General features: G+C 38.8%; 1 protein-coding gene across 1 annotated transcript in view; it reads left to right on the plus strand.

Annotated features, from left to right (window-relative positions):
• The window catches only part of gdap1l1 (ganglioside induced differentiation associated protein 1-like 1), a 39403-nt gene that overhangs the window by 12328 nt on the left and 17573 nt on the right, over positions 1 to 9502 (plus strand). The window contains exon 2 of the mRNA XM_017435913.3: positions 4407 to 4599. Coding sequence (XP_017291402.1) covers positions 4407 to 4599 — 193 coding nt within the window. The remainder of the gene's footprint in view (positions 1 to 4406; positions 4600 to 9502) is intronic.

The following is a 9502-nucleotide window of genomic DNA, read 5'->3' on the forward strand; positions in this document are numbered from 1 at the left end:
TATATTTAATAGGGAAGAAAAGTAATGATAAATGTGAAGGATGTGGAGAGAAAGAAAATGTAGAACATGTATTAATGAACTGTAGAACATACGAATCTGAAAGAGAGAAGTTGAAAAGAATAGTTGGAAGAACAGGTCAAGAATGGAGTCTTAAAGGAATATTAGGAAATGAAGGAAACATAATGGATATTTATAGATTAAGGAAAGCATTGTTTATTTTTCTTAAAAATACAAGATTAATAAATAGAATTTAATAGTTGTAAAGAAATGTTGCTACACACTCGTGTACAGTAGGTGGCGGTATGCACCTTAAAGTTGCTTGCAATCCGCCATAATAGGAAAGAAGAAGAAGAAGAAGAAGAAGAAGACAAAACGAAAAGCAAGTACAACCAAATAACACAAAAGAAACAAAACAAAAACCAAAGAACTAAAATCAAAATAAAACAAAAACAAAACCCAGAAAAAAGCCAAATCACCACAATAACTGACACATTAGTAGCTCTACATTGCAGTAAAAAACTGTGTTGATGCTATTCCTCAAGTTATTTTGTTATTATCAAAAGGTAAAAAATATGCCAGATGATGACAACCTATTTTATACAGCTTCGGTAGCACCGTGTCAGTTATGTTGAGTCAGAATGGTAGGGCTTGGCTCAGAGAACTCCAAAAGGAGACAAAAAAATCTATTTTCCCCACCACAGTGATGGGTTGGTCATCTAGAGCAATAAATTCAGTCACCTATTCTGAAATCTTTTTTGCCGTATCTCTATATGGTGGAAACTTGTCTCTTAGCTTTAGAGTTTCCTCTGAAGTGTGTTGTTCAGCCGTGCTATCTTTAAGAGTTAGCTCAGTGAACTAAGTGTACTCAACCGAGTGTTTGGGTTTTAATGTCAAATTAAATTAGTGGTAGTGAATGTAGCTCTATCACTACCACCATGAGAAATACTCAAACTGGAAACAGTGCAGGTACCTACTGAACTGCTCACATTTTGTATTTTAAAATACTTCCGCACCGCATACATGTTGACATGTTACAACATTTTACGGCAGCTGTATTATGGCATGGCTGACGTAAAACTGTAAACAGAAGGTCAACAACAGAGATCAGGAGTGGAGTGTGGTCAGTTACCCTGGTACCGATCAATGAAAAACGCCTCGATCGAGAACCGAACCAATACTCGATTGGCTCAGGACATCCATAGTTGTTGTTCACCTGAGTTTATATTTCCCTATTTTAAAGGTCATGGAAGGACGATATAAATTTGGATATCATCATCAGGGTTTCCCCCAGAAAAGAGGCTAAGTCCGGTGGTAGGTGGCCATTCGCTGGTCGATCGCTGGCCGATTGCCGACTGATCGCCGACCAACCGTGATTTGGTAAAAAAAAATATTAAAGTTAACAGGAAAGTTGAAAATATGGCTATTTTTTATGTGATATTGTAAGATATTTGTGTCAAATATTTACACAACTACAGTTTTACAAAAAGGCACTTTTGAAATACTTTTTTTAAACAAAAAAAATACAATTAAAATAAATAAATAAATAATAATAATAAATAATTGATTGCACCTAATTTGAATCCTAATTTAAGTCACATTTACAAATAAATTAAATTAACATAAATGAAAAAGTGCAAACAAGGCACCAACACACGTCTCACATCAAGGCCAACAAATACCAACAGAGAACTCTGAAAAACAGGGAGATGCTGTACTGTACTGTGCTTTTTGTGCCACAGGCTGCATGTTGGATCACTACATGGAACAACACAACAAAGCATCTAATGCTGAATTTAATAGAATAATTTTACTGGTAAACAAGGATAAATGAGCTCACATCATATTAATATTTTCACTAAGTACAAAACATGCTTACCATATTCGGTCTTGTAAACCCACCCGCTGAATTTCGGCTCAACTAACCATTTTTGGTTAAACCCGCTCGTTCCATGTTTATTGCTGCAGCTCCAGTGGTAGCTGAAGGCGGCTCGGCCTCAGGGCTCATTAGAACTTAGAGACATGTTAAACTCAGGTGTGTCCTGTAATCAGCATCACATGTGTCTTCAGTCCTGTAATCAGTCAGTCCGCCTGGCCTCAGGGCTCATTAGAGTCTTGCAGGGCTCCGCGAACAGTGCGCGGACCTGAGCGCGCGGTGGAGGCGTTTATACTTGGCGCTTACATCGGTGCAGTATTCTCCGAAAAGACGGGGGGCAGTATGCTATGTAATCAGTGGAAATATGGTTAAAAAAAAAAAGACAGCAGATAGTTTCACATCAAATATGGCTGCATGTATTCAGAAGGAAGAACTGTTGTGTTTCTGGCTGTGATACAGAGAGGATGATTAAACTTAAAGCATTCAGTTTGACTTTTATTGATTTATTTGCTTTAGTCATAAGACTAATATTTCTTCCCTCTGTGGTCTATAAACACTCCTTTTTATCGGCTGCAGCAGTAATCTCCTTCCGTGAGTTTTGAGCCGTTTGATTATCTTTGTGATCTCTCTCAGAGGGATCATAGAAATGATGATACAGGCGAACCAGCTTAGCTAGAGCACCAAAATTGTCCATTTTGAATGGAGCGCGGTGTGCGCGGTCCGCGAAGTTACAAAAGGTGAACAACCACGGGACCTTTGCGCAGGGGCGGGGACAGTGCGATTGCATCACTGTTGATTGCGTCACTCGCGGTGAGGTAGATAAAGGTAGTGGTTTTGGGGGTGTGGGTGGGAAAAAAACATGAAAAAAAAATTACATATTTATAATAAACAAGTGGAGCTTAGCCTGGCGGCAGGCTCAGCAAAGCCTGGCACCCCGCCAGGCTTATAATACGCTGGGGGAAACCCTGATCATACGTAAAACTTGAGTATTGAGAGCTGATGTGCTTAATTTTTTACTAGAAGTCTTTTAAGAAGACAACTAGGCTCTAACTATACAACATTGAGCAGGAGGACTTGATATTGTGCCTGTGAAGCATCTGAACCTCTTGGCTTTATTACCAGGAAATGACTGATATTATTATGTAACAAACTCTTGTTGCAACAATGACTGTGTTATTTGTGGGCATCCTTGTGGGACACCTCAGCAGTACAACACAGCAACCAAACATATTGCACAACCTAAAAATGGCTGATCTAATGCTGTGCTGATAGAGAACCAGAAAACCTTTTTACAGCTGATTAGATTTGTTCCTGCTTTCCGAACAACTATTTCTGCCTGAATTACTGTGGTTGTGCCACAAAATCATTCTATTTTATTCCACCACACCAAGGTGTGTTCGGTATAGCTCAGGAAAATGTAGCCCTTCATACCACATGCTGTCTCCTTTTAATAATCAAGAACCCCGCATTGAAGCACCCTTCTTACTACACTGTTAAAATATTTTGTCCTGTATCTTGCCATCCAGCTTTACAATAAAACGTGCTAATTATACACCAATTTGTGCTGCTCAATCAGAAATAGTGGACTTTGAGTCAACCCAGCCCTCTTTGGAGTTCTTTAGCTTAGACATACTTCACAGTAGAAACATCATTGAAAGTTTAAATTAGTTACAGAAAGATGGACTTTACATGTCCAAGCTGGCATTTTGATATCTTTTATGGTTCCAAAGACTTCAACTCTACTTTAGCTCAAAATATTCTCTTTAAAACTGTGAATTAAGGGTCTTTTCAACTTGTCATATTTCCAAAATAAAACATTGTAGAAACATAAGAAAAGAATCTTGGTGTGACCATCGGAGTCTTCAGCTGCTCACAGTTCAAAAACTTTTAAGATCTGACTTATAGTTTTCACACAGCGACTGTTTGATGTGTTTTTATCTGCCTCTCATTAATTTGGCAGGGAGAGAGCGACAGACACAGGTGTGTGGTTACCATAGAGACCATAATGAGCCACGGCAGCATATTTAATATTTCTTTTGATCTTGGTTCTTGGGCTGCACGGTGATGTTGTTGCCTTACAGAAAGTAGGTCCCAGGTTTACCTCCCGACCTTTTTTCTATGGAGTTTACATGTTCTCCCCTTGCATGTGTGGGTTTACTCTTGGTACTTTTGTTTTCTCCCACAGACCAAAAACATGCATGTTAGGTTAATTAGTAACTTTAAATTGTCCCTAGGTGTGAGTGAGAGAGTGATTGGTTGTCTGTCTCTATGTGTCAGACTCAACTAATATCTCTTCATGTACCTCCATCTCATGTGGTTAGCTGCTCTGTCCTCCGTTTAAGTCTTTGGAAGATTTTTGTGCGTCATAATTTACTTACTTCCACTTAACTTTCTGAGCACTCTGAACATTAACAAACTGCTCATTTCTAATCTGTATAAATATCAAACCAACCTACGAACAGTATATTGTGAATAATATGCAACAAAAGTGTGGTAGGCCTTGTGTTAAATACAGATGTGTTTGAGGTTTCAGGTCCGTCTGGTGATCCATGAGAAGGGTCTGGTCTGTGAGGAGAGGGATGTCAGTTTGCCGCTGCAGGAGCACAAAGAGCCCTGGTTCATGAGACTAAACCTGGGCGAGGAGGTACCTGTCTTCCTCCATGGCGACACCATCATCAGTGACTACAACCAGATAATAGATTACATGGAGAAGAACTTTGTGGGAGGTATGATGAAATGATCACATGAATTTGGAATGATATTCTTTGTTTTCATTTTTATTTTAAAACTGGGTTTATATTGTAGTTATAGATTTACCTGTTCTGTTGCTCTGCAGCAGAAATGTTTTTAGTTTCCTCTTTTTTTCTTTCTAAATTACCTCAGAAGACTTACTGCTCAGCAACATTAACAAAAAATCGCAACTTTCCAAATTTTATTAAAGACATAGATAAATTTGTTTGCACCCTTTTGTTAAAGAAAGAAAACCATCAAAGGTCACTGAAATAACATGAAACTGACAAAAGTTATGAAAAGAAAAAAAATGACTAAAAAATTAGCTAATAAAAGTCACTTGGTGATTTTGAATTTTGGTTCTACAGAATTATTTTAAATAAACAAACTAATCAAATTGCCCTTGACAGAATGGATGGTACCTCTAGAAAAGATTGAAGCTAATTGCCCCACAGAGATATGTTAAATTCAGGTGTGTCCTGTAATCAGCGTCACAGGTGTCTTCAGTCCTGTAATCAGTCAGTCCGCCTGTTTAAAGGGTGAAAGGTAGTCACAGGGTTGTTTGGTATCATGGTGTGTAACACACTGAACATGGAGGACAGAAAGCTGAGGACAGAGTTGTCTCAGAAGCTTAGAAAGAAATTGACTGACTGCACGTTAAAGGTAAAGACTTTAAGACCGTCTCCAAGCAGCTGGATGTTCCTGTGACTACAGCTGCTCAGATTCTTCAGAAGGTTAAGGTCCACAGGACTGGAGACATCGTCTCTGTACATGGCTGCAAGAGGACAACTGATGACAAACTGAAGAGATGGATAATATGAATGGAAGCTATTGAACCCAGAACAACTTCCAAAGAGATTAGAGATCAACTCCAAGGTCAAGGGTCACCAGTGTCAGATCACACCATCAGTCAAAGTGGATTTAATGGAAAACAACAGAGAAGGACACCAAATCATAAAAAAGTGAAACTGGCAAAATGCATATTAACAAGCCACAATACCTCTGGGAGAATGAATTAAGAACAGATGAGACAAAACTGGAGCTTTTCAGAAACAATTCCCATCAGCTCTGTTCACAGACCCAAACATGAAACAGAAAGAAAAGAACCCTGTTCCTACAGTGAAACATGGAGGTGGTTCGGTTCTGTTCTAGGGCTGTTTTGTTGCATCTGACACAGGGTGTCCTGAATCTGTTCAGGGTCCAATGAAATCTCAAGACTATCAAGACATTCTGGAGGTAAATGTGCTGCTCAGTGTCAGAAAGCTTGGTCTCAGTCCCAGGTCACGGGTCCTCCAACAGGATAATGACCTAAAACACACAGCTAAACACCAAGAATGGATCAGAACAAAACATTGGACATTGATTTTCAGTATTTCTTTTAGTATTACTTTTGTCAGTTTCAAGTATTTTCAGTAACCATTGCAGGTTTTACCTTCTTTATCAAAGGGTACCAAATTTATCTATGTCTCTTAATATGCACGTGCCTCAGACGCTCAGTGCAGGTCTATTGAGGCAGATGCTTCTTGCAGAAAAAGAACTACCTTTCCATATTTTTCCTTGGAAAGCAAATACACAGCAGTGTCACAGGGCAAGTTAATTACTAAACACCATAAATACAGGATTCTAACAGACTGCTACAATGCAGATACCGGTAGTTTACGGTAAACCAACCGAAGGTACCATTGCCCTGTTGATGAGCCACAGAACATACCAGTTCACTTTATTTGAGTTTGTGGGGACAATAATGAGGACATATGGAAGATGTTCCTGGCCCATCTGTCATCCATTTTTACAGTATTTATTAGACACGTAATATTTCTGCTGAATCACAGAGATGACTTTGCTCTACTGTCAACGAAATCATCTCTGATAGGATTTGATGAAATCTAAATGTTTCCCAGAAAAGAAATCTGCAAATGATTTCAAATGCAAAAGAACATTGTTACTGAACTGAAACATAAAGTACATTTTTATGTACTGGAGGTGAAGTTTAGGTCCAGCATCTGCTCTAATGAAGAATTAAACTGAAGCTAGTTTGTCTGTGAAGATGTGATTTGAATGTTGAGGCTCTGACTACGATCCAGGCTGAACAGACACAGTTCTAATGAAACACAAAACACAAAACAGGAGCCTGGCTCCTGATATTTACTCTCATAGTTTCTGTATCCTATAGGATTGTCAGCAGAGATATTATATAACAAGGATGAAGCTCCAGATCAGAAAAGCCTTGAGGGATGGATGCTTTACTGGACTTTATTTAGTCATCACGAGTCCAGAGCAGCAGTGCTTAAAAGTTTAGGCTTCAGCAGCAGCAGATCTGGTTGGCTGCTCACTCAATAATAAAAGACGACGAGGCAGAAATTGGCCTCCATGCTTGATGTCTGTGTATGATTTATACCTGTTCATTTCAGCTGATTGATAGTGTCCTGCATTCAGGTACCGGCAGCCATTTTATTTTCAGCATGACAGTTACTCCTCTCCATAATACAGGGAAATCATTCAGATTTTATTTCTCGATGGACTTGTGACCTGTCCAGAGTGTCCCCCGCCTCTCACACAGTGACTGCCTGAGATAGGCACCAGCTCCCTGTGACCTGGATAGGAAAAGCGGGTAAAGAAAATGGATGGATGTATATAATTTCTCTTTTTATGACATAATTAATTAATAATAATTAAACTGCTTGCTGCATTTATCCAGCTGTCCATCTACTTTATGGATATTTTTCATCTGGCTGTTAGCAAAAATAAATTTCCTGAACCACTGGATGGATAAAACTCAAAAATTAATTATTAATTATTTGGAGTCAACCCAATTAAAGATGGCTGCCACAGCTAATCAAGCTTATCCAACACAAAAATGGCTAGAACTTAGTCATTTTTACAGATATTGAGATACTGGTATGGTCATCCCCAACACATCCTTTAAGAGCTAACACATCTCGCAAGATCTCAGGAGATTGCACATAATGACATTTACAAGGTTTGATCAAAAACAGCTACAACTCTGCCCTTTTTGTTTATAAGTTGGTCTTAGTTGTACACTCTGGCATGAAAGATGGTGGGGGATGTCTAATTCTTAGTAGAATATCATTGTTTTAATACAGACATGTATTTTGCTCTGTATAAATTTGTGATGAGAGCTGGCATTGTAGGCTGCAGCCTGTCTGGAGGGAGTAAATGTCTCAGCGATGAGACATGCTGTGAATTAATGCAGAGCAGCTCAACACTGTTGCTCAGATGCAAAGGTTGCAACAACTTTCTGTCAACTTACAACAATTTCATAAAATTAAACCCTCAAAAATTTTGTTACATGTAACTTGAATATGCATCAATACGTGCAACACAGTCGGAAAGTTGCTTTCAATCGTTGCTGTATTTACATCACAGTGTAGTAACAGACCATCTGGACCACTGCAGGGTGTTCCCAGGTCGGCATTCCTATGGAGACTGATTACTCAGTTTTCTGGAGCTAGGCCAGGTGCAGCTTCACTCCCTGGAAGCTTCTCCACTTACCCCAAGCAGGCATCTGAACACCTTTGTTTGGTCAGAAATACATTTCCTGAATGTGTCCGGCTGTGACCCCGCAGGCAGATAAAACCCTGCAGTGTTCTGTTAACCCACTCTCAACACTTCATGCTGATTCCCAGCACCAGGTCATCGTCTCTCCCAGTTATGGTGCAAGAAGAAAGTCACAACTTTTAAAGCAAAAGTCAACATTGAGTTCCTATATAAGGGAAGTCTTTTAAATGAAAATTTAACATTATGGGCAAAAGATTATACCTAAAGGAATAATCAAGTCAACTTTGAAGTGATGTTCTGTCTAGTAGTTATCATTAGTTAGTACCTTATCAATTATAGAGAATGGAGGATGGAGAAAGAGGCAAAAGTCTTTATCCAGGCTAGGCTAACGACTAACCAAAATAGGGGTCCAGTTTTTAAAAAAATAATTTTTCATGCTTATAAAACAACTCTTTCTCAAAAATGACATCCCAGTGAAAAACAACGCTACATAGCTAATATTAAACCTGTACACTTTGGCATGACATTGTTTGTTTAATTTGTTAAGTTTGTTTCTGTTTTCTCAACTGAACAGTGTCCGTGTTACTTCGGAAATCTGTGTGTGCTGAGTGTAGATATACAGTGTGTATGCTGATGGTGCTAGGCTGGAGAACTACTGATCAAAACCACTTTAAAAATGAGAAGATCTGGCTTCTTAGAGGGAAAACAAAGAATGAGGGATGACTCAGAACGTTTGCACAGTACAATGCTTCATGGTTTTCTGTTTTCATTTACCAGATTGCTGTCATTTCTTCCATTTAATGTTGTTTGTTTTGTTCCTCTGTTCTGCCAAGCTTGTCCTCTTTGACTTTGAATGATGCTGCTTTACTTATGGACTTGTTTTGTTGGACGCCTGCCTTGAGCCTTTCTGATATGTATCGGTTACTAAAGTAAGCAGTGTTTGGGGTGTTCTGTGCGATTTTTCTTTATTTCCTCCTCTATGAAAGCTGCATAGTTAGTATCCTTTGTCCAATATGTCCTCTGTCCCTTCTCTGCTCATCTTCAGATTATCGCAGCCTTGTCTCTCTAACTTCGTCTCAAAACTGCTCAACCTATGCTGTCTCTCTTCTAAAACTGCCTATTTTTTGGTTTTCCATGCAATGAAAATCTTAACACCTCAGCTCTTCCACCTCCAACTATACACTCCTGATCAAAATCTTAAGACAGTCAAAAAATTGCAAGAATTTGCATTTTGCACTATTGGATCTTCAGAAGGTTCTAAGTAGAGCTTCACAATGTTAAAAGAAGAAATCAGCGTAAGAGACAAAAACTTTTGAGCGGGGAATTAATTGAAAACTGCATTTACACTCAAACATGATTTTTTCAGCTGATCAAAAGTTT

This window comes from Kryptolebias marmoratus, linkage group LG8 (genome assembly GCF_001649575.2).
Source record: "Kryptolebias marmoratus isolate JLee-2015 linkage group LG8, ASM164957v2, whole genome shotgun sequence".
Taxonomy (NCBI): domain Eukaryota; kingdom Metazoa; phylum Chordata; class Actinopteri; order Cyprinodontiformes; family Rivulidae; genus Kryptolebias; species Kryptolebias marmoratus.